Raw genomic sequence first — 26,884 nt, forward strand, 5'->3', positions numbered from 1 at the left:
GTCTCTGAACCGTCTTTTACGTAACATAACCGTCGTCTTGTTCGAAGGAACGAAGCAATGTTGCGAAAGACCGAAGAAGTCAGAAGACATAAAGTCTCACGCGAGGACGAAAAGGCAATTTGAGGCCGTCGAATGCGTAAGCGAAACTCGATACCCAATTACTCTTCGTAGCGAAGCACGTACTAAATGGATACTTAATTGCGCGAACATGGTTCTAGCTATATCTATATCTTTCTCTCTCTCTCTCTCTATATATATATATATATGTATATAAAGGAATACATATTTATATATACATATATGTATACTTCTACCTATTCTCGTTGCATTCTCAGTTGGAATCATTTTTAATCAAGAATCCATTTGTCACTCTTTCCGCCTCTATATCGGTAAGATAAGTTTTCGTAAAAGACACGATTTCCGTATCTCAGAATAACGTGGCCAGAAGATGATACGTAGGAACGTCTAAGGGAGTTCTCCGGTCTTTCTGACCGGATTGCGAAAACCATCATCCTTGTAATTTGTCTAACAACATAATAAGCAACTTCTTCCTTACTTTGTGCGAAACGGGTATAACTCTTGTTTCTCTAAGCCCTCGATGAGAACTTCCGGCATCAAATTAAAAGTGACATTATAAACGTTCATAAATCAGTATAAAGGATGTAATAATATCATCTTTGATGTAGGTACCGAATACCACCATCGGGGTTTTTCAGAGATCTTTCTGGTAAAAGATAAATGATTTGAACTTTTGAAACAAAAAAGTAATAGTACGTATTAATAAATTGATATAATTAATGTTCAGATCTTTGTATTATGTAAAATCATTTTCTAAACGGTTTGCTCATTGTTCGTGATTGAAATTTGATTAAAATAAGATTAGATGTTTTTTCCCTTTAAAGGATACTAACGTATATGTACCTATTAGGAAGAAATGATTAAACACGACTATATAACATCATATACCTACGCGCAATTTCGCTATGGAGTCGGCGCGCGACTTCTCAAAAGGTGGCTCGAAAGTTGCTTCGATTATCGCATGGATTAGAAGGAAGATCACTAACGTGGCATCGTGAGTAGACTACCGAGAGGCGGGTACCGTTTGTACAACACTGTAAACAGCCGCTACCCGAGGTTACAGGGCGCGAGTAAATGGTATGTAAACCGTGCCGACTTCACCCTTGGCCTCAACCCCTGAGCCACCTCCCTCCTCGCACTCCACAAACTCCATTAAAACATTATCCACGTGCCGATGCGCTCGGAAAATCAGACGCGACTATCCTGCCTTCCTGGCGTATTGATATTACGTCTCACCAACCACCGTCCTACGTGCACACATATACACATGAATACATTTATGTATATATGTATATATATATACGTATGTATATGTATATGTATACGCGTATATCCGTACTCTCTCGAATTCTCCATTTCGTGACCACCGGCAACACACCACCACCATCACTATCACCACCCTCAACCCCCCTTTTCGTTATCTCCTCTCCTATCGACGAACCATCGAGCTTTTTATTTACGGTCCCGTGATGAAAATATTCTAGTCGCGAAACTTCCCGAATATTCTACAGTATTGCCGTGTATACAAGATATAGGTATCTCTCTTTTTGTTCTGAGAATTTTCAATATTCGCGATGTCTCCGAACGAACTATTTGCATCCTCTTCACCCTTCAGTTTATACGTATATGCATGTATCTATAGTTACGATATTCGAAGCTTTTATTACACTGAGAAAAGATTTGTTCCTATATTTATTCGTTTCCGGTATTTTTGCTTAACAGCTTTATTTGTTGTGTGTATTGTAAAAAAAGCACGTTGCACTAGAGAAACAACTGTTTTACTGACACGAGTAAACGTAATCTCTAGAGTAAGCAATGTCTTTTCTAACGAAATATATCAAACAAAAAAAAAAGCAGAATGCACACAACATGCACACAAGTTCGCGTGAGCGTATGGGTCAGCTGAGAAGAAAAAAAAAAAGTTATATTCGGAACGCGACGGAAATCTCGCAAAATCCGATGAATCGTACTGCGTGCAGATATACACACATACTCGCGGTCAAAACAACGTCGATTCGAACGCGAAGCGTAAAAATGCGCTTTCCCGGTTGTGTAAATTCAGCTACGCGCTGATAACTCAGCACGAGTATTGAGTTACTCTCACCCACCACCTTCGTGCGTATTCGCTGCGGATATTCGATGTCGCGCCCCCGCGTTCTCTCTCTCTCTCTCTCTTTCTCTCTCGCTGTGTCTCTCGTTCAACAAAATTTGAGCAAAAAAAAAAAATAATTATACGCGTGTAGAGGTTATAATCAAACTAACGTTCTTGGAGTACGAACAAACAGAAAAAAAGAAAGAAACTATGCTGAAGAATATTTACCAAAAAAAAAAAGAAAATATGTTCGGAAAAATCATTCGGAATTTTTTTAAATCATTAACTCTTTCATCGTTTTATTTCTTTAATTCGAATGAAAACGTAGTATCGAAGTGAAATTGTTTAAAATTTTATTTCCCCGTAAATTTTTCCTCTTATTTGCTTAACTTTATCCTGCATAAATACGTTCGAAAAAAAGAGATACTAAATTTTCTATACGTGGCACGCGTACAAGGTGAGACTATTAAATGCAAATATTTAATACAATTTACTTTTCGCGAAAAGATAACAAAGAATGGTATACATAGTTTCAAAAAAAAAAAGAATCATAAAATTAGTTTTATTTTCTACAATTATATATATAAGTTTTGTCTAGAATTTTGTATTATTCATCTATAAATAATAATATATATATACATATATATATATATATATATGTTTTATTACGATTAAATGACTCGTCCTATATAAAACGACGAACCTGATATATACGTACCAACATACGTGGAGTTACACACGTGAAAAGATCTATTCAAAAATCCAATATGTAAAATGCATATGTGTTAATTCTGTTTTATTTATCACATCGATAACAACGAATGCGATTTTATCTGGCCATAGATTGACACGATATTTTGCCACTTTTTCACCCTTGTTTTTTTTTTCCTTTCTCTCTCTATCTCTCTCACATACACACACACACACACACACACTCAGTCTCGTCCTCTCTTTTTAATCCGCTCTCCACGTCATGTAATTCAACCGCATAGACCGCTCTCGAAAATCGCCGGCATATTTTCGTATCGCGGCTTGTTTTCCATGGTAGGAATTTTTAATCGCGAGTTAAAGCGAAGCAGGCTTCTGCGCTTCGGCAACGAAACGAAATATTCGAGATATTTCGTCCGATTGACTACCGAGCTCATTTACTTTGACGGAATAACGTTTTAGTCGGGGTTGGTACCGCGTTGAGCTAACGAACGACGCATCGAATTTATATTAACTCCCTCCCCCTCCTCCTGCCCCCCTCTCTCTCTCTCTTTGGTTCCATTAAAATGCACGAATTGTAGCAAAAGAATTAACTACGTAATCTATAGAATATTAAATAATAGTCTACGTTGAAGTCTAATCGAAGTATTGAAAAAGATGATAAAATAAGAGTTGAAATATCACGTAGGAAAAAGTAAAAGGTCACGCGAAAGACACGACGGTAGTCGGGATAACACAAGTATAACCTTTCTTATTCGTATATATATACAAAGGTGGTAAGATCGTCATCGAGTTTTAATTAAATCGAGAATCTGAGTGTCATTAATGACAAGTGGCGCCCAATCTCGATGACTCCGTGATTTCTATCAAGCTCATGCTGCGAACCACGCTGAGAGGGTCGAGACCGCTCGCGGTGGGCCCTTTAACTGACTGGGTCCCTGGTTGCTTCTTCGTAGCACCTACAACGACAATCACAAATCCAACGGGCACATCGTCGTGTAAGAAATATACCGCCCTGTTAATGTTAAAGGTTCCATTTGAACAAAAAGAATTTACATAATAGATCCTCCAGCCGCGTACTTCCATAAAGTAAAGATCATCGCGAGGATGATTTTCTATCATCGAAAGTGTAAAAATATAAATTTGACCTTCGATTATCGAGAGACAGGCAGACTAATCAATCGTTTTATTGTTACTTGCTCGACGACATCCTCTTTGGTTTGTATCATAGAGACGTAATGGAATCTTCGATATTTTTGTATTTGTATTTTTAGAAAAAATGATACTACTATGTCATCGGATGATTATATTGATTATACGAAGTCCGGTGTTTGATTAAATGAACGTTATGATTGTGATCTTGCAATCGTCATCTTTCTATTACCCAGATGATCTATTGAAAAAATAATTGTTTAGTAGAAAACGAAGGACTAATGTAATAAAATGAAACAAATAACAAATCGTTGTATCGGTCAATCTATATACATTCTGTCATTAGTTTATTCTCGAATCTACATAAATAAGTTTCACGACGGTGATCGCGCCTTTCCCGACAACGTTCAGGTTCGATCAGTTAACCGATAGGCAAAAAAACATTAACAAACACAATTTCGATTAACGTTTTCGTCGTATGATTTCGTATACGACCAATGACGATATGATCGAGAAAGAAAGAAAGAAAGAGAGAGAAAGAGAGAAAAGGAGAAAGAGATAGAGAGAGAGAGAGAGAGAGACCGTGCCACAACAACGGTAGAAGGCCCCATAAACTTTCGTGTCTCGAGATAGGAATCGTCAGGTGCGAAAAGCGTGACGGTTCTACGGGGAAAGCGTCCCGAAAGACCTACGCCTTACCTTGCCTTGTCTTACCTTCACGTCCGCATGAAACAACGATGTCCGCTTTTTCTTCTTCGTATATATAAATATATATATATATAGACTTTTTAACAAACGCCTTGCGCGAGAACTACATTTATCATTCGCATAAGATAATCAAATACGATCTGCTCGTGTGCACATTACGAACGTTCAAGGGATACTGTTACTTGTGCACTCGGTATACGGTCAAGAAATTTTCAAAATTACAAAATATAGAATGTACTTTGAATTCTAATCTTATTGTATTATTTAAACGCGTATAATAGTAAAAGAAAATTTATTAGACAGTTTTTTCTTTTTTCAAGTGATAATAACAAATTAATATAAAATAATTTATTCAACTTTCGAATTTATTTGAAATACTTTTGAGACAATTCTTCGTCGCAATCATTCTACTTGTAGTTAGTCTCTTTTAATATTAAAAAAAAGGATAGATATTTTAGAATCTCGATTGACCGGTTCACGTTTATTCTATATCAAGATTAATCAAAATCTTACTAATCCGTTGTCAAATGTACGAATCAAATTGAGTTTAAATGTGCAATAGAATATTGATTTATTCGCATTATTTATCCCTCGATCACACTGGTTAATCAAAGTCCTATTATATTTGATTAAATTCAATCATATGCTAATAATTATCATCGATTTGAAGTGACTTAATTAAATTCATTAATGACACTAACGGTTCTATATAAACTTGCTTGTCCCATTTGCAATTCGTTAGTAGTTTAATATTAAAAAAAGAAACATAATATATTAATATATATATGTAAAGAAATATTCTTTAATTAATTTACCACGTTAGTCAAAATCGTCGGTACATACAACTGACATATAAGTCAGCTGTTGTAAAAGAGAGGGGGATAAATAAGAGTTGCGAGATCAGTCGCGAGCGTTTATTTGAGCAATAGGGACGATACGGTTTTTAACGAACAGTAAATGTCGTTTCTTCTCGTTACAGGTAAGAAATGTAAATATTAGTCACATAAGTTTGTAAATAAAAGTTTAAATATTACAGAAACACAATTTTGTTTTTAACTGTATTCTACCTACACCATAAATAGTCTTATATATATACTTATAAGCAAATACAAAAAAAAAGGGGAAAAAACGAGTATGACACACAAAGAGCGAGGAACTTACAAAATAGGCGAACGACGACGACGACGACAACAACGACGACGGTGGCGGCGGCAGCAGGTTGATGGACGCCAAGATTCATGAGAAAATCTGAACGGTGGGGATGACTCGCGCTAGACGGCTAGAGTAGCACGGTACTCGTCACTCGACGATGCTTCGTAGTATCGTCGAAGAGCGGGAGGTTAGATAAAGAGAGAAAAAGATAGACTAGATGAGATAGAGTGAGAGAGCTGGAGGAGAGGAGAGTAGGTCTGAACTAGATAGGTGGGGGTAAGTAAGTACCTTTGCTAGCACTGCGAACTTAGGTTGCTTCGACGATAAGCGAGGATAGAGAATGAAGTATAAGAAAGAGAGAGAAGAGAGATAGAATGAATGGGTGAGGAAGAGTAAGAGGGAGGGAGAGAGAGAGATGGGTAGATAGACGCGGAACCGGTCGTGGGAACGACGAAGAGAAAAAGAGAAAGAGAATACATATATATATATATATATAGGTAACTATCAGAAAGATGGATAAGGATGGGAGACATGGGGAGGGATCAAAAAGAGTGTTTTGGTAAGGGCCATTTGTTCATATTCACCCGCGCATATATTGGCGGAAAAAGAAAGAAAGAAAGAAAGAAAGAAAGAATGAAAAGAAAGAGAAGAGAGAAGATTTCTTTGTTTTCTAATTTCTCTTTCCATTGGCGTGTGTTTCAGCGCTAGCACGACTGTCAACCCTCCAGAAGCAGCAGCAACAACAGAAACAGCAAAAACAGCAGCAGCAGCAGCAGGAGTCTCAACAGCAACAGCAGCAGCAACAGCAGCAGCAGCAGCAGCAGACGAGGGTCGCCAGTGGTAGTAGTGGTGGTAGTGGTAGTGGCGGTGGTTGCGGTGGAGGTGGTGGTGGTAATAACGGTAGTGGGGATGTCGTCTCCAGCCCCCGTGCCACTGGTAGGGAGGACAAAAGCGCCGTAGGGAGGGTAAAGCAGGCAGCTTCGACGACGCCGACGACGATGACGACGGTGACGACGACGCCGGCAGGCAGCACCGTTGGTGAAGGAGGCGGAGGTGGAGGAGGAGACGTCACCGGTGTCGCTGGAAGTGGAGGTGGTGGTTGTAGTGGTGGTGGTGGTGGTGGTGGTAGGAGTAGTAGCACTGGTGGGGAACGTAACGGCGCTGGCGGTGCCACTGCCGACGGCAGTGGTGGTGGTAGTGCTGGTGGTGGTGGCGAACTCGCGGAGAAGGAGGAGAGGCCACCAGCTTCAGAGACTGTCGAGCCGACGGCCGCGTTTGACGTCGCATCCCTCGTACTCTACGGCTCGCGCGCACTACCGATACGCCTTAAGATCTTGCTCGATCAGTTGTTCAACCAGTTGCCCCACGCGCAAGTGACACGTCTCCTAGCCGCCTTTGGCTGGACCTACGAGGATTATACGCGAGGATACATACTGCAGGTGAGTTCCCCTCTCTCACTCTCTCACTCTCTCTCTCTCTCTCTCTCTCTTTCTCTCTGTCTCTCTCTCTCACTATTTTTCTCTTTCTCTCTCTCTCTGTTTTTCTTACTCATTCACTCGTTCACTTTCTTTCGCTACTTTTCTATCTTTCTTCCTCTAATTCCTCTATTATCCTCTACACATCTCTACCTTTCTTATCCCTTATCCTTTTAAGAAGATATCACTTCCTTTCGTCTTATCGTCAAAAAACATCTTGGACGACAGGGAAACTTTCGAACGAATTCAACACGTGCGACAAGTTTGACATTTGATCCGTCGGTGCGCAACCTCGTGGATTCGTTTAAAGAGGATAAAATGAAATAACAAAAGTAACTAGGGAAAATCAGAAGAGGATAGACGTTGACAAGTTCTATCAGCACTATTATCGAACTTGATTTACTGCCAGCTTATTTTCCGTCAATCGTGTGTCACATCAAAGAAAGAGAAAAAGAGAGAGAGAGAGAGAGAGAGAAACTAATGTGTCTCGAATATATATCGGAATATTATATACATCTCGAGAGAATTGGATCTATCAGTGATACGATAGTGTGTCGAAAGAAAGGATCATTTTAATGAGAGAATACGCCAAGAAATAAGTGTCAACGTCGATATGAAGGGAAGAAAAATAAGTGAATCGTGGATGATAAGTGACTCGGTGGATAGCTCGTTTTTAATAATCGAAACAAGAATCGTCGTATCGATGTTAAATGTGAATCGCATGCTCGACGATATGTAAATACGTGAGGAGAATCCCGTCGGACTCGTTCGAGTCAACGTGTCCCATTCGCTAAACGAACAACAGGAGAGAGAATTCGATAGTAAAAGAAACGAATGTAAGATACAAAGAAATATAAACGTCCAAAAAAAGAATGTAGGACGTGTATTTCGATTTACACAAATGCATCTCGTTCGATCGATATCCACCACTCGGTGTGTCAACATCTATAAAAGTAAGTGAGAAGAGAAAAATCGTCCTTCGCATTTAAGGAATGTCCAGGTCTGACCACAGTGACAAACAACGAGAGTGCGCCGAAGCGTCGCGAAGAAAATTTCGTTGACTGTTAGTTCGTCGTCCATGAAGTATAGTGCCGAACGAAGAAGAAGGGAAAAAGGGAAGGAATGTAAAGCGGAAGTCGTCGAAAAGGAGAAAGAAACGGAATGGTAATGAACACCGTGGTATTATGATAGGATCTTTGAAAAGGGGAATCGTCGCTTTTTGTGCTGTTACGATCCTCTCACCACGATCTTACGTTTTGTGTGTTACGATTTTTGTTCTTTGCCATTTATTTGCTAACACTTGCTAGCTTCGAATCGATCGTTCGTGATATCGATAACAACGATTTTTTCATCGATTATCTTTTTTTCGATTAGGAACGTAATAAAGTGTAACGAACTAACGAATAAAACGTAATTGTATATATAAATACATAGAAACCCATGAGATAGATAGAAATAGAAAGAGAGAAGACACGACGTTCCACTCGTTGAAATCGTCGATGTGAAGTTAAAAGAGAGGACGTTTATACGATTTAGATGTTTTTTATTTTCACGTGCCGGAAATAACGACTACGACGACAACGACTACGACGAAGACGGCGATGACGACGACGAAGACGAAGACGAAGACGAAGACGAAGACGAGTGTGCGATGAGGAGGAGGAGGAGGAGGATGAGGATGAGAATGAGGAGGAGACCGTTCGCGTTGTTGGTAAAAATCGGCAAGTAAGTACGCGGCCCGAGGTAGTAGTAGGTACCCATCTCTCGAGCTTAGACATTAATCTTAGCGAGACGCGTTAGAAAATGGGGAGTATCCGTGTAAACTGAATTGCGCCGATGTTGGCGTGAAATTAAAACGTACGGAAAACCGGTTTCTTCCACGATACACGAAGCTTTAAACGCGGACCGACCGGGACACACGACGCGTACCGATCTCTTTCTCTCTCTCTCTCTCTCTCTCTTTCTCTCTCCTATCTATCTTTTTCTTTTTCACAATCTCCGTTGTACCGTACCGGTGTAGAAGACTCTCCGTACCGACGTTGTAAGATCGCGCTCGCGCGCGCACGACCCTGGAATTTAATCGCGATGAATTTTACACGCGAGTATACTTAAGCGAGATGCTGCCATCGAGATCGTCCCCGATTTTACACGTGTTCGATCACCGATGCGATGCCAACCTTGTCTCGATCAAAATTTCTTGCCAAGAATAATTTTTAATAAGAAAAACTTACCCTCAACACATATTTTCATTTCTTCAATGCAATTTCTTTGATATCCTCTATTATGTATTTCTGAGATCTATGGATAACGAGTTTTTGATAATGAACTATAAGAAGAGCGTTATGCTCGTCCCATTTAAACGTTAGTTGTGTGTCGATCGCTTATAGTAAGCGCACGTGGCTAAAGTCGTTTTGTACCGTAGGTCGGGAAAGAACGTATGATTACTTAAAACGACACGTACGTGCCCGGAATACCGAAACGAGAGCCCTACCCTACGAATTAGGCGAGCGTAATGTGTTACCAGCTTCCCCTTTAAATAACTCTAAACGCTACTAATTCTAATATCTCTTTCTCTTATCGCTGATTTTGTTCTTTTTCAATACAATATAATAGCCGATAAATTTCACATTAAATTGAACATTAAACAAAATAATAGAATAATAATAAGATCTATATCTACGATTTCACGAAAATAACATTCTAGAATACGATACGAATTTCTTATGAGAAAAATAAAAAGAAGAAAAAAAAGAACATAAGAGAAGAACTGTCGAACGCCCAGATAGTACGGTTTAACGATAGCGGAGCAATGGCTATCCCACGAGTATTACACCGTAAAATCAGTCGCGTAGAAAGTTTCGAACGGTTAGATCGTAACGCAAAGAAGAAAATCGCGATGTACATCGTAGGAACTATTCTACCTCTCGAGTCAAAGTGGACGTCAATTTCGTTGGCGTACTGAAAGATGGTAAACGGTAGTGGAACGGCAGGAACATCCAGTAACAGTAAGAAATAGAATGAGAGAGAGTGAGAGAGTGAGAGAGAGAGAGAGAGAGGTATGTTGTGGAATTCAGTAGGATTTTACAGGGGCACGAGCGTAGCCAGTTTAACTGGCGGACGATACTACTACCGGGGCACTGGACGGAAAGGCCATCCGGTACAAACGCGAAACCAACGCCGCAAACAGCCAACCAACCACCGCCTCCTCTTCTCCGCTCGTTCGTAGACTTGCTGAGATTTACGAGCGAGTTGCGCTCTCGGACCCACGAGCGGCCGACCGCGTCACGAATCGCTCCAACACTTGCTTCTTTTTTTTCTTCTTCTTCTTCTTCTTATTATTATTATTCTTATTCTTATTCTTATATTCTCTTATTCTTCTTTTTATTCTTCGCGAGAGCGCCGCCGATAAAATCCATTTCTCTTTCTCTTACTCTTTTTCTCCCTTTATTTCATCGTCCTTTCTCTCTCTCTCTCTCTTTCTCTCTCTTTCTTTCTCTCTATATGTTTCTCTGTCTTCCTCGAATAACCGTGAAAGAAGCGAGTGCGACTAATTTCAACCGTGTTATCGTTTAGCTGAAGAATTTCCAATAAAATTATCGAACGATATGAAAGATCGATCAATTTTTTCTTGTTTCTATTTTTTTTCTTTTTTTTTTATGTAAACTGATTTGATTTATATTTTTTTTATCTTTGATTATTTTTGCAATTGTTGTATACTTCGGATTTGAAAATATATTAATGGATAATTGTAATGGCTTGTTTGTGTAAATTTAATGAACTAAAATTACCCTAATCTCTTTTTTTTATTTTTATTTTTTTTATTTTGGTTTATCTAGTAAAAGAAAAGCGAGACGATAAATCATCTTTCTGTCTTTCTTTTTTCTTCTCGCACGGGGTTTCAGGCAGCGAAGTATAACAACGATCTCATACGAATACGTAATCGTTTCTCACGCACAGGTGGCCCAAGCTTGAAAATATTTGTACTCTCTCTCTCTCTCTCTCTCGTTATATTTGACATGAGTTACAAGAAAATATATGAAGTATAGAAAGAAAGAGAAAGAATAAATGGAGAAAGAAGTAGAATTAACGAAAAAATAAAAAGAAAGGAAGAGAGAGAGTAAAAAAAAGAGAGAAAGAAAGATAAAGAAAGAGAAAGAAAGAGAGAGAGAGAGAGAGAGCTATGATAGAAGACACGAAAAGGGAAAGAAACCACCTTCGAAGATGGTAGCTCAAAGAACCGATCGACCTGTCATTACTCCACCTCGATGGGAGCATGAGCCAAAACCGTAAATTACGGAGGTGAGCCGTGGAGGTAGTAGAAGCTATCCCTTTCACAAAAGAAAGAGAGAGAAAGAGAGAGAGAAGGAAGAATCCATTGGAGCGTAAACAAAAAAGAAGTTTGCAAGGACGCGCGAGTCGAGTAAGGAAATTAAAACTCAGGACGTGTCATTTATGTCAACTATTGTTAGTCGATTTTATTGAAGGTAGAAAAAGAGAGAGAGTGAGAGAGAGTGAGAGAGAAATAAAAATAGGAAAAAGAGAAAAAGAAATTCGAAGTTGAGACAAAAAGGAAATAAAGGACGAAAAAACGTCTTCGTACTGATTTCGAAGAGAACGCGATAAATTATAGCGTTTATCTCGAGTGGTCCAAGGAGTAGTTGTCGAATTCTGACAGAAAATCAAGTGGATCTCTCGATCGAGAACGGTCCTCGTGTATCATTAACTTTACTTCGCTGAGGATCATCAAAAAATGAAGTAAGAAAAATTATAATGAAGATGAACAAAATGAAGAACGTTTTTAATGGCTATGGGGGGAGGGGCTTGCGGGGGGGGGGAAGGAAGGAGGCATGAGCCTTTTGCGATTATTGTTCGTGATATCCTTTCAACGTGATAAAACATTTTTCTTCCTCTTCTTCTTCTTCTTCTTCTTCTTCATTATAACGTATACGGTACTTTTTCCTTTTAATGTTTATTCTTTTTTTTTTTCTTTTTAAAATAATACTCAAAATGCGTGTCGTACGTTAATCGATCGTCGTCGTCGTCGTCGTCTTCGTGGTTCGTGATCCGTGGGTAATAATCGCAAATCTTCGAGAGTTGAGCATACACACTCTTAAAAGAATTCGCTCGAGGGCAGAATGAATTACCTGGCGATAATGATTAGTTAAATGCAGGGGACCGTACGATCAAAGTTACATTGTTCATCCTTCGACATTATGAATTGCTTTCGTCGTCACGATTTTCTCCCGAGTTGGTAGGAACCTTTTTTCTTATTATTATTATTATTTCTTCTTATTTCAAAAGTTAAAAAAAGAAAAAAATATCGACTAGATGTAATTTTCGAAAACGACATTTAATGATACGTTACGTACGAGCGAATAAAATTTATTACGAATCGATGGATTCGGTCGCGTTAAAAAGATTTCTTCGACGAAAAAACGAATGTTTTTTTTTTTTTTATAATTCTCGTTTAAATCGTTACGACAAAAAAATATTTGGGCACGAGTTTTTCTAACGTAATTTAAAAAAGAAAAATGAGAAAATAATAATTCATCGGGCTACGGCGAAAAGTTAAATTTGATCGTTCAAGCAGAAATTCGTCAAATCTGATATTCGATAGTCAGTCGGTCCTCTCCTATCGAGCCCGTACGAATATAACGCATGACGCGTTTGCGACGCGAGCTCAAAAGTGTGTAATAAAAACGAGCTCGTCGCGCGATAAGTAAACCGCTTGAATTATCGGCTCCGGTCTTTCAAAGAAAACAAAGCCTCTTGCCAAGTTCTAGACGGGATCGACGGAAAAGCGATATCGGCGAACACAGAGGGTTGTTTGGTAGATGATCAGTGAGAATTTCCTTAGAAATTTCCAGGACGCTATTCTATTTTTAATCGAATATCAAAGATGGAAAACATGTTGGATATTTAAGTCCTCGCTCGAGATAATCTTAAACTTATCGTCGCCTCGGGCTTTTCAATCACGTATAAATATCTAAATAATAATAATAATAATAATAATAATAATAATAATAATAATAATAATAAATTCACATATATGTATATCTTTCTATAATAAATAGAAATAAAACAATAAATATAATAAAACAACAAATGTTATCGTTTAATCTAATCAATTAAATATCGTAGAAAATTCGACGCTTATTATTGCAAACACGTATAACGATAAAATATAATAGTTAGATCAATGGAAAGCTATTAATAGAACAAATATGAAATGAAATATTGACAATAATAAATAGTCTAAAAGGGTTTGAAATTTCTCTTTGTTAGATACCGACAAGACAGGTACGATAGGTACAACTGAGTCACGATTGACGATTCGATGATTTCTCTGACGGTCTTGCTAACGAGAACGAGCTAGCTCTCACAAGTTGAAGAAAGGAAGAGATAGATAATACACACACATATATATATATACGTTGTATGTATGTATGTAGAAGGTTCGTAAAGGAGAGAAAGGCGAACTAGGGAAGGAGTTTTAAAAAGATTGAGAGAGAAAGATAGTTTAATATCGAAAGGAGACAGAAGGAAGAGACGCAGGTAGTCGCGATCCAATTTAGTGGCGGATATCCACGCGAGATCTTCACGATTTCTACACACGAATAAGACGGAACTCGCCGACCGTGAAATCATATGCAGTTGTCCAGTCACGGATGGCATTGCCTTTTCGATCGCTAAAACCACCGCCACTGCCAGCGCCACCGCCTCCACCTCCACCTTCACCGCCACTTCCACCGCCAACGCCAGTTCTTCTCAAGACATGTTCAGAGACCGTGCCGATAGATGGCAACACCAACTGGAAGCAACATTTTTTCCCCGCCCCTTTCGAGTTGCGTATACCGGAGACAGCGAATCATCGTCGCGGGTACCACGCGTGACGTGTCGCGCGCGCGCGCGCGAGAAAGAGACTGGACGATGATCATCGTCGCCAGCATATTATGAGAATTCTTTTTTATTTTCTTTTTCTTTTTTCTTAGAAATCTTTCAAACGACCTTATGGAGATTGTTTCCTCGTACGTTGCGAGGGGGGGATTTGCAATATTAATTTGTTATATTTGTCGATACTTTTTTGTCAGAAATTTATTTGTATTTTTTTTTGTTTTTCGTATATAAGTTTCGTTCGATTATTTTTATTTTCTTACGAGTTTCTTCGGTTCGGTAGAAATTCTTTAAAATTAGAATCTACGTTGAATTCAACGTAGCCGGGAGTATAAATAGTCGAGATAACGAAGACATTATACAGCATCCACTTATGTTAGGGTTAATAATAGCTTCTAGGAGAAAAGCTCGACGGTGGACGGCGACGACGAAATTTCATTCGTGTCGTCCAAGAGAATCTTGTTTCACCCTTTTCTATCTCTTTCTCTCTTTCTCGCGTTCTAGATGATATAAAACAAGAATTACTTTACTCTACCTTTTCCTTAATTATGCGTTACACAATAGTTTTCCTCGTTCCTGACTAACAGTCGTCTGCTTTATTCCGGGCCAACGAGCGCGAGCTATTTCCCAGGCGCATATATCTCTGCAAACTGCACAAATTCCAAATACGCTTTGAAATTTCACACACGAACAAGATCTAGAAGCCATTGCTAACGTTTCCTATTTCAAACGACCGAATCGGTACATCAGCGAATAAAACGATTAGTTACCGTGACTCAACCTACTACAAATCCGCCAATATTTAACGACCGTACACATTCCAGTAATTAATCAAGGAGAGATCCCCTCGCAAACTACAAACTGTCTTGAGATTTCGTTCTCTGGTATAAATTTTCTCAGTAAAAACATACTCGTATGCGATTATTTATTCTTTAAAACAGTTTCTTTTAAAAGTAAAAGATAAAATAATACTTTCGAATAATAAAAGACATCTTTATTTTTCGTTTTTGTTTTTGTTGTGAATTTTCTACATTGACTATTAGCAAGATTTCACGTAATTATTTTAACAAAATTATCGAATTTAAACGTCGAAACACGTTCGATTTAGGTTCTTTTCAACCGAAAGAATGATTAGAAGTTACCGCTAAACGTGACCGAGGATCTCATTCGCGTGCGGAATTAAATTCGAGTCTCACGGTAGCGTTCCGTTTCTTAGAGACGCCAACCGCTTAGATCTTCGCGTTCCTTTCGCGCAAAACTGCCGAACAGTTTCGCAGAATCTTTCTGAATTTCTTTTCAACGTAATACTTCGAAAGACACGCACGCGTGCGAACCACGTACGTTTCGAATCTTTACATTTAATGTATAATATTATATTATACGTTTTATTCGTAAAATTAAATATAAATCATCGTGAATTGTTAAAAACAAAAATCGTAAAATAAAATTATCACATATTTCTTAATTATTTAATCGTAAAATACAATTAAAAATTCGTATATCATTTACTCAAGAGATCTCAATATTTCTTCATTTATTTCAAAAATAATGCGACAGTTTATTTGCGATGATATTTATAGCGATCGATTTAATTGATACTATTAATTAATTATTCATTCATCAAATCAATTTATAAATTAAATATATTTTTATTCGACATCCTTTAATATTTCTATTTCATTTTCACGAAGAACAAGAAGAAACTTAGAAATAAATAATACAACAGTTTCTTTGCGATTTAATTTGGAGTGGTTGATTTGACTGATCGTGAATTCGAGTACCCAAGCTGGTACGTCTAGATCTTTCTCTCTCTCTCTTTCTCTTTTTCTTTTCCTCTCGATCGGCGTTCGGGTACGGCAGCTTGAAGAAATATACACGGGACGCGAAAAGCGTCGCGGCGCTGGGCGTCCTGCGTTACGTCGAGTCCGTCGGAATGTGTAAATATACAAGCCGGCGAGAGACAAGCTTACGGGCGTTCTATATAAACGGCCACCCTGAATTTATAAGAAGCCGTGACTCTAACGGCCGAACCATGACGTCCGTACCAACTGTCGAAATCTCGCTAAAAGGCACCAAGAAGACAGATTTAGGAGTTCGGAGTTAACAACGTGAACAAAAAATAAAATCTCACAATAGTCTCCTCGATTCGAGACAGACACGACATCGATTAGCATCGAGATAAAGAAAGAATGGGATAACACGATCGAACCGAGGAGAATTAGCAACGGAGGGAGGGAGAAGGATACGATACGGCCTTGCTCTTGGTGAGGGAAAGGGGAGTCGAGAAAAACTGGTTCGACGTTCTAACGAGTTAACGCGCGAGAATTTGAATTTTTCATTTGCCAGCCACCTTACATGATTCACGCTGGAAAACTAGTTTCGTTTCTACCTTCTAATAACGTCCTGTAACTTACGTCTTTCTCACGATACCTATATCGCACACATTCTCTCTATCCCATATTTAACATCATCGGTCAAAAGTTCGGTGTACCTTCATTTCATTTCATTTCATTTCATTTCATTTCATTTCATCGCATTATTATTAAAAATAAGAAATAAGAATGATTATATTTTTTCATACAGCAATTATATGGGATATATTCCTAAATTTTAATTTAATTAACTTACCTTTCTTACAGTGACCATTACTATCAACATCACATACCATTACGTTGTATTGATCTTTATATAATATTATGTTAATAGAAAATAAAGCACGAAACTGAAATTTGATTTTCCGTTTGTTACGTAGGATTCGCAGAACGGCCCGGTGCTGGACCGATGGAGTATCTGCTCGGCTGAGGAGGAACCGCTGGTGTTGCAGCAGTTCCTCAGGTTCGCCGAGACGCGTCCGTTCGTGCAGCAGTTGCTGCTGGCCGCCGGAACGCCGGGGGCGGATGCTATGTCACCCAGCAGACGACCTTCGCCTCCGACGATGCCACTAGCACACTTGCCACCGCCCTTGCACCTGCTCCACTGCGGCCTCCCACCGCCGGGTTCGAGGCTGCAACCGCCACTGGCGCCACCCCATCCTCCACCACCAGTCTCGCACCCCTCGATTTCGCCAACTACGCAGAAGCATTATTCGTCAGTTTCGACCGGTGGTAATCCAGGAGTAACGAGTAACCGAGGGAATTCACCACCGAGAACTCTGGATTCTCATATGAACGTGTCACCGTTAAACAGACTACAAAGCATGCAACCCTTTGATTTTCGTAAACTTGGTACATTAGGATTGCCAGCGTTTACACCTTTACCACCTGTACCATCTACGGAGCAACTTTTACAAAGTCGAAAGCCTATGAGAAATCCTCAAAGTCCGCACAGTCCGCCCCATCATTCGTCCAGCTCGCAATTACAGAGGCCTCACATGCCGGTGGCACCGGTATCTTCGTCTGCGCTTAACTTTGGTCATCCACTTTCCGTAGCTGTTTCCTCGGGTACTCTACCACCTACCTTTCCCAGTCATTTTCCACCACCACCGCCGATGGTTAAGTCGGCCGGTTCCATTGCCGGTCTGACAGTACCTACGGACGTCCACAGTAGCGGTGAAAAGAGCAGCGAGTTTGGCTCAGAGGAGGACGAGGATGACGACGAGAACTCCGATAGTGCATTGAACCTCAGCAGGCGTGACGCTGCATCTAAACACGTGGCAGCCGATCACAGACATCCTCCACCCTTACCGCTCCAACCTGCACCTTTAGGAAGGCCACCTGGTATCCCCGGTAGAAAACCTCATTCTCCTGGGAAAAGACCAACGGGACAATGGGGTGCCACCGCCAACATGCCACCAAATCTAGGCACGCCCTTCATCAATCCGACCACCGGTAAGAAGAGAGTACAATGCAATGTCTGTCTGAAGACGTTTTGCGACAAGGGAGCCCTTAAAATCCATTTTAGTGCGGTACATCTCCGAGAGATGCATCAATGTACCGTTAAGGGTTGCAGCATGATGTTTAGCTCGAGAAGATCGAGAAATCGGCACAGTGCCAATCCTAATCCGAAACTCCACTCGCCACATCTCCGAAGGAAGATTTCACCTCACGATGGTCGTTCCTCAATGGCTCACGCGTTAGTTCTACCACCACAGGTTGGACTTCCCGTACCAGCAACAGGACTCAATCACTTGCAGTTTGGTTCTTTCCCACTGTTAACTCCACCATCCGAGCTGCGTTCACCAGCGTCCCTCTGTGCCTTGGATTTCAAGCATCTCGACCTGTCTTCAGCGCAGGGCCAAGGTAGACCTTACGAGGAACCACTTCAACAGAGAATGCCCGTGAGCACGGGCTTACCTAGTAGCACGGTTTCCACCACAGTATCAATGACTACGAGTTGTGGAACGCCTTCCGTTGCTGCATCTATGACCACTACTACGACGACGGCCAGAGGAGGATCGTTTTCAGGTGGTACAACCAGTTGCACGGTGTCACCATCGACGTCAATGATACCCGAGGGCGAAGAAGATGACGACGACGATGATGGTGGCATTGTCGTTGTCGCAGAAGACGATACGAACGATGTACCTTCTAGATTACATTCTCGTATAACTCAAGGCGATGAGGATGACGAACAACCGGCTGACTTCAGTTTAGCCAAACGACCAAAACTTTATTTCACCGATATGGCTGACGAAGAGAACATCAGTAATATCGATAGCAACGAAGACGACTCCGTGGGTGGCACCGATCAACATTCCTTTAGTGCTGGTCAACACACCCTTAATTCGAATACACTTCTCCACAGCAGGGGTGTACGCAAAAGGAAATCCCAACATCCAACGAGATGCGCTGTCTTAGCGGAAGTGCATTCCTCCTCGACGGACGGTGACTCCTCGAACGACGAAGAACGGGTTCAACGACGTATTCTACCGGACAGTGGAATTGTTCGAGTAGTCGATGATTTCCAAAATCAACCGGAGGATATGTCGATGTCACGTCTCGAAGCAGAAGAACGTAAGGTCTCGCCAACCTCGCCGAAGAACCGAGATGCAAACTGCCGTAATTCACCGGAGACAACTTCGAACAGTGAACAAGAAGCCACAACGACGTTAGAGAACGTTCGTAAAGAAATAGCGAAGGAAAATGTCGATGATCTACCTCAGGACGAGCCGAGAGACCTCAGTTCGAGGGCGAGCAGCGTCAAGTCGCCTAAACGTCAAATCAGTCCAGAGCCACAAAGTTTAAACGAGCCAAACGTTGAACGTAACTCTACCACTGCAGTCTGCGATTCGGCATCGGAATCTCAGGAGCGGGCAAGACAAAATATCAAACTAGAAGCAGAAATGCAGGTTGGAAAGGGTGGGGTCAATAACGTGGCTGCGAAAAATGAGTTGGATACGACGGAGGAGAAAATCGTTCGGAAAAACTCGGACGACCTTAGAAGGCGAGGAGGGGACGAAGAGGAGGTGGAGGAGGTGGAGGAGGAGGAGAACGAGAGGACGCAGGACGAGGACGATGAGCCATTGGAGGAGGTCGAGGATGATGATGATGATGATGAGGTGGACGAAGCGCTGCGCAATCAGGAAGGTGAGCGTCCCGATGATCCCCCCCGTGCCCCGAGCTCGGTCGAGAGCCGTCCAACGACAGCTGACGAGCTCTCCCACGACTCCTCGACCAACACTTTGCGTCAACTCGAGTCCTTGTCGCAGGGTCGCACGATGATGCCGTACACCGAGACGCAACGGGTGGCTTCGAGGTCTGGCCGCGGCTCTACCAGCCCCGTCAGCCTCACGACGCACCAGGAGACCACCATGGACAACTCCTCACATGGCTCTCGTTCATCCAGCGCTTCTCCCTCCACAGCGGCCATGGATATGGACAATAGCCTGATAACCTACGCGAGATACGAGAATGGTGGCTTCGTCAGTACCCAGGAGGTTCCACTTGATCGTGACAATCCACGGCGATGCACGGCCTGTGGCAAGGTCTTTCAGAATCACTTTGGTGTGAAAACCCATTACCAGAACGTCCATCTGAAGCTGATGCACCGTTGCAGCGTCGATGGTTGCAACGCGGCCTTCCCATCCAAGAGATCCCGCGATCGGCACTCGGCCAATCTCAACCTTCATCGGAAGTTGCTCTCGACGTCTGCGAGTCCACCTCTTTCATCGGGTAGCCTGCCATCCAGCTTGTCGCCGCGGGTCGAGGATGCTCCGATGAATTCTCTTCTGCACAACGAGTTTTTTGCGAGACTGTACGCTGACGCGGGTATCGGTGCTGCTGGGATCGGAGCTGCCGCCGCTATTGGTACGGGCATTGGTCCACTCGGGGCTTATCCTCTGACGCCTAGGCTTCCACCATCTGCGGTGGATCTAGTCGGCAGGATACCACCGCCACATCCGTTACTTTTACCACCTCATTTGGGGGCCACGTTTCCAGGCTTGTCCTCTTTTGCCTCACACCTGGCTGGTCTGAATGGTTTGACTCATCAACATTTAAACCACCTGACGAGATTCTCGCAGGAACAACCTACCAGACAACCCTCTCGCTCGGCCTCACCTTTATCATCTCCTGGCTCGGACGATAGAAAAGAGGAAGCCAGATGTACCGTACCAGGTTGCGATCGTGTCTTTGGTTCGAGAGCCGTTAGAGACGCACACTCGAGGGATCCTCAAGCTCATCGTGATCTGCCGATTCTATCTACTAGCGGCTCGTGACCGTTCTTTTGCCGCAAACGCGACTACTACCCCTTACTGTGATGCCAAAATCCTAAACGACGATTCCGATCGATCGCCGATCATGTTGATCTCCCAGGGTATCGTCCACCCGCACTATCGTCTCTCGCTAATCCACGTGCAATATAATCGAATAATAACATTTTCAAAAATATCGCTTATCTTTCGTTAAATCCAACTTCAACTTTGATTTCTCGCGTTCTTAAACTTTCCTTCTTCAAATCGGCTATTCGTAAGATCTCAGAAACAATCGACGTGCTTCGAACCCTCCAATCTAGTCAACTTGATATCTCTATCGGTGGGTCCACAAGTAGATAACAATTCTCTCACAAAGAGAAACAACCCGTCCGATTCGTCAAATTTCGTGTTTTATCTTCGCTTGGAGTCATTACACGATGATAATAAAATTTTCAAAGTTTTCCCAGTGATATTTTTGAGGGTGTTTATTTTATGTAACAACCGCGCGAATACATTTAGCTTATAAAATATGATTTCTTCTTTCCCCTTTTCTCTTTCTCTCTTTCTCTTCTGTTTTTTCCAATTTGCAAGAATTTATTTATTTATTTTTTTTGTTTGTGGGTACCATAAATGTTACGAACGAAAAAGAGAGAAAGAAAGGGAGAGAAAAAATAAAGAGGAGTATCAAAAAGATCATTTGAAAGGAGGGCACGAGACGGAAGAGGGGTGGACCGAAAATACCAACTCGGTGTGTTCGAGAAAAAGGCGTTCGCGTAGATCGATCCCCGGATCGATGGCGCGATCTAATTTTATCATCGTTGTGATAACGTAACGTTAGCGAATACGTCACTATTTAATCAATAATCAATTAGCACTGCTGTATATATAAACATAGTACCTTTCGGTGTATCGCGAATAATTATCGATTAAGCTACGAGGGAAGCGCGACCGATCGACGGAACGAACGTTTTTTTTACCCGAATTTTGGGTAAATCAACAAAATCGTGAGATGAAGACTTTTGTGTAAAAGGGTTGTTTCGAATAAATGAGATATATAGGAACGACGATATTAAATTAGCGAGTTAAAAAATCGGAGCGATATCAAACGATATGTTGGCAGCTAGAGAAATTAAATATAAGTAAAAAGAAAAAAAAGCGTGAGCAAGAGAAAGAGAGAAAGAGAGAGAAAGGAATTAAAAGAAGAAACAAAATCAACAACAACAACAACAAAATGCAATCCTTCAATATTAGAAAATAAAAAATCGTGAGATGCGTAGGACCTTTCGACGTTTGAAGATCGAAGGTTGTCGTGCGATCGGTTAGAATATATGAAAGGAGGAAAAATAAGAAAAATTCAAAATAATGAATAAATAAAGTGAGAGAGAGAGAGAGAGAGAGAAAACAAACGATATTAGAAAATGAACCGACCAGCGAATCAAAGCGACGCGTGACGGCGACGTCTCGTCCTAGATAAATGAAAATAGATTTTAGAATTTATTTATTGTCTCATTAGGGAAAAAATAATTCCTCGTTAACGCGAGGATATCCTACAACGGCTTATTACCATCTGTCACGATCAAATCCACTGGTCGCATGAAATGTGTCTCGTTTACTTTTGTCCCGATTTATAATTTGCATCTTATTTTTTGTAACGTGTAAATTTCCTTCTTTCTCTCTGTTCTTTGAATTTCTTCGCATCGGAGGCAGGAATTGTTTATTAAAATTTTGTTAATTGTTTTTTTTAATTAATTCTCTTGCCTGCGATTTAGGTGCCGATAGGTCGGAAAATGATATCACGAAAATGGCTCACGAGAATGGTTCCTTGTCCTCCGTAATTAATTTGTTATACATATACTTTATTATATATTATAAATATTATATATAGATTATATATATAATTCACACATTCGCATAATTTTTGCGAGCGCGTCGATGTAAGTCGCGACGACGTTTCCGAACGAAGCACGAAAACGTGTTAGTTTTTCTACGCGTCACACGATCCTAGGTTTTACACTCGTCATCGTCCTATCCTTTTTTTCTTCCTCCTCTTCCTCCCTTCCCTTATATCCATTTCCTCTTATTCATCAAATCTATTATAACTATGAAGAATAAATTCCTTTAGGCCTGATAAAAAACAAATTTCCTAAACTTTCCGCGACGCACGACGAAACCCACTACTATTATGTGTTAAGGACGAACGAGATTTACAACTCTGTAATTATGTATAAACTGAATGCTATGATGTATATTATAGATCGATTATAAAAAACACTCATCATTATAAAAATAAATGCCTATTAAAATTAACTCAATATGCGATTTTAGCATAAGTATCATTCGGAATCATCTACGATAAATCCTTTCCCGATCGATTATTATCATCATTCGTCAAATAATATTATTTCATTCGAAGTCATTGAATTTTCATATAATTTACTTCGAAATTTCATTTCAAATAATATGTCTTTAGAAAATGTTGATAACTTAACTTTTCTCCGTTGATTAATTTGCATAAGAATTAGAGGAATGGGTTAGAAATTATTGCGATGTTTCATCAAGGTTCCCACGAGCGTTATTAGACCGAGGCAAATCATAAGATATAAAAGAGCTTATGCAAAAATGAAAAATCTTCGGGGGTCGCCACGCCTACGTTGGACTTGACGCGTCTCTAACGTTCGAGGTTCGAGTCCCGACCTCGTTTCCTACGAAACGCGAAGAGAAAGAGAAAGAAGTCCTTCTGAAAGGACTTCCAAGGGTCTGGGTAGGTCGTCTATCAGAGATCACGCAGACGTGAGCTCGCACGCCCACCATCCTGCGGGCAAGGAGAAAAGGAAGGAGAAAAAGAGGAGCAATAGGGAGGTTGAAAAGAGGAGGTTGAGGAAGTTGAGGTGAAAGGGTTACAGGACCAGACTAAATCCTTCGCGAAATTCTTTCCTCTTCGGGTAATTGGAAGTGTCTTGAAATGGACCAACGTGGAACACAACTTCAGGTTTGTGTGTATGTATTATATATATTATATATATATATGTATTTGTGAGTATTTGTAGGACGTGCGATTACACGTAAATTCGAACGGTACAAGAGTTAAACTCGTAAGAGAGAAACTCCAAGTTGCCGGCCTTTAATCGTCGTCAGGCAGATTAGATTAGCACCTTCGATTCCGCTTCGTGCTAACGTACGACCCGGCCGACTAATAACGGGTGCACTTCAAATCGCGTCTCGCATGGATTCCGAGCGTAACCAAGCCGAGCCGTTTTAATGGGCCGCGATTAAGTTCACGAAGGAGCGAGTTCACGAGTATATATATATATATATATATATATATATATATATGTTCTCTGCCAGGACCAACATCGACTATAATATAGTTTCACGCTAACAATCAGAGAAATACAAATACAAATGGAAAGAGTGAGATATAAAGAAGAACATAAAAGAGTTTATTAGAATTATGAGTAAAGTTTTGATTTTTCTTTTCCTTTTAGTTTTCCTTTTTAGTTTTATCACTTTTAAGGGTAGACTACAGTCTTTTGTAATTCGAGTCACTCGCAGAAAGTAAAAGCATCGGCAACGTGGAATATTTCACCTTCGTTGGCAAAATACAGCCAAGAAAGAGATCCTTCACGATGTGTCTACGTATATACGTATGTAAGTATATGTACATGTGTGTATATATATAAAGTAATAAATATATATAAAGATAGAAGGAAAGAAGAAGGGGGTACACCTCCCTGGAGGCTTAGTACACGTACTGACGGTACCAACGCAGGAGATAAATGGATTTGGCGTGCCTTCGACCTTAGCACGGCTGAGTAGTACGTGTACTCGCTCGACTAGGACTTCTCGAGTACCACTTTTCTCTCTCTCTCTTTCTCTCCCTCCCTTTCTCTCTTTCTTCCACTACTCCGGTACGCGCACGACAGGTGTAGCGTGGGAGAAGGAAGGTTGGAAGGAGAGAAGGCAGGTATATGTCGGAGAACGAAAAGTAGGAAGAACCGAGAGGAGGCAGATGAAGAAAAAGAGAGATACCAAGTAACAGAGAGAGAGAGGGAGAGGGAGAGATGGTAGAAAGAAAGGAAGATGGGAAAAGGAGAAAATGGTAGAAAGCGAGGATGTAAGAGAAAGAAAGAAAAAGAAGGAGAGAAGGCGGTCTCCGGTCAGCGTTGGCTCGCCCATCGATCCCCCTGCACATCTCGCCATCCAGCTCCCATACACCTTGCCTTATCTAGCCCCACCATAGCTCTCGCTTGGTCAACCGGTCACCTACGTTCCGACTGGCCACAATCTTAAGACGAAAGACGAAAGACGGCTTCGATGGATGAGGATCGATCGGATAAAAATGCAATTTTCGTCTTTCGATATCTTTTCAAATCCTCTCTATTTGATTATCTTTTCTTACACATGCATCTATTCTCGATGAATTTGAAAATCTTCGGGCTTAACAATATTGTTGCTAATCAAAATGAATTATATGAGAATTCATGGATCACTGGCCGGTGTTTAATGAAATGTTTTCATTGGATTGCACAATACGTAGAATGTAATTGGTGGTATTTATTTTCTCGTAGAGATTTGAATCCGCTTAAAACAGAGTTAGAGAACAGTCCTCGATGATAATTCGTATTTAAGAAGCATGAAACAGAATCGCATTTCAAGTGGCAGTTTCGATGAGATTCTAGCTTATATGATTTCACCGGATTCCTTAGATTATACGCTTCCAACCCCCCGGAAGTCGAGCATCGAGGTCTATACCGACATAGAATGGAAGTAGGAATATTATGGTTCGAGAGAGAAACAGGAGTTCTAAATCTTTCATTAAGCAGACAATCTTTTCGACACCTGCAACGTGCTCGATTATGTATTACGTGGCCGCCGGCCAGGAGATTACATATTTCATCGAGGGAATACGTTCCTTGTTGCGCGCGCGCGTGCACAATCACTACCAATACATAGAACAAGAGGACCCATGCTCGATCCTAACATAGAGATAGCTATCACATACGTTGGTATCAAAACGTCTTTGGTTCCCTAATCGAAGAGCGAACTAATCGTCGTGGTACGAACAGGTACGAGGGCTCATCCGTGTCCATACCTTTGACTGTCTTAGTATACTCTAAATACATGTTAGAACGTGGCCACTCGGCCGTTTAATCAGACGCCACAGGCGAGCTTCCATGTCGAACCGTGAATATCGGACTTTGGTATCTCGAGGAAAGAAAGAAAGAGAAAGAAATAAGATAAAAATCGCTACGGTAATTTCGGCATCGCGCACATGTCGTATCTCATCCGGTCTTCGATCTCTAACGGAATTAAACTCACGATCAAATTACTTTAAACAAGACGACTTAGAGGGTGGAAGAACGGGGAATGGAAAAAAAAAAAGACGATTCTATACATTTTATCTGAACTACCAATCAAAGCTCTAGTTTGTGATTTCGCGAGAGACAATAAGCGTCGTTATCTTTTCTATCGTTTCATCGCACCTGCTACGTTCGATAACAATACTTGACTAATGGGACAAATTTATTTCTATCGATGCCATCATCGAAATCGACTTTCAATTTCCGAACCAATCGAACCAATTGTAAGAACGTTCGATGTAACAATAAATTATGTTTTACCGTACGTTTTTACCGATATTTCTCTCTTGTTGATTAAATGCGATATTACGGAGAAAACAAAATGATTAGATGTTATCGAAGAATGATTGCATCGAGACTGTGAGTTAAATTTAACCGAGTCCCATGGTAAAGTATTCGCCGAGGTTTTTTTTCCCTTCGAAATCTCGAAAAGAAATCGATTGTCGTACACGACCGCAAAGCTTTTCCGGTGCGACCCTACGTCAGCTGGAGTGACATTGCACGCGATGAGTCTGAGACATCTGTTGGTACCAGCGAGCAAGCAATTGTCTGTCGCCGAACGTGACAAGTTCTCTCGAGTTGATCGCCGATCAACCGGCGACGTAATTTTCGTACTTGCGGCCAATCCGAGACA

The 26,884-nt window shown here is 40.9% G+C and overlaps 1 protein-coding gene across 2 annotated transcripts; it reads left to right on the forward strand.

Moving 5' to 3' along the window:
* The first annotated feature begins 6,739 nt into the window (after window positions 1-6,739).
* LOC122523134 (zinc finger protein basonuclin-2-like) lies at window positions 6,740-21,471 on the forward strand. Of its 2 annotated transcripts, none has more exons than XM_043644744.1 (2): window positions 6,740-7,329; window positions 17,012-21,471. In XM_043644744.1, exons 1-2 carry the CDS (start codon window positions 6,889-6,891, stop codon window positions 20,912-20,914), a joined length of 4,344 nt encoding a protein of 1,447 aa, XP_043500679.1. In that variant the 5' UTR covers window positions 6,740-6,888; the 3' UTR covers window positions 20,915-21,471. The 2 variants fall into 2 exon arrangements, with proteins under 2 accessions (XP_043500679.1, XP_043500680.1); XM_043644745.1 differs by lacking the exon at window positions 6,740-7,329 and adding an exon at window positions 9,015-9,090.
* Window positions 21,472-26,884: the final 5,413 nt, after the last annotated feature.

The sequence above is a fragment of the Polistes fuscatus genome, unplaced genomic scaffold (assembly GCF_010416935.1).
Source record: "Polistes fuscatus isolate 324 unplaced genomic scaffold, CU_Pfus_HIC Scaffold6, whole genome shotgun sequence".
NCBI classification, from domain to species: Eukaryota; Metazoa; Arthropoda; class Insecta; order Hymenoptera; family Vespidae; genus Polistes; species Polistes fuscatus.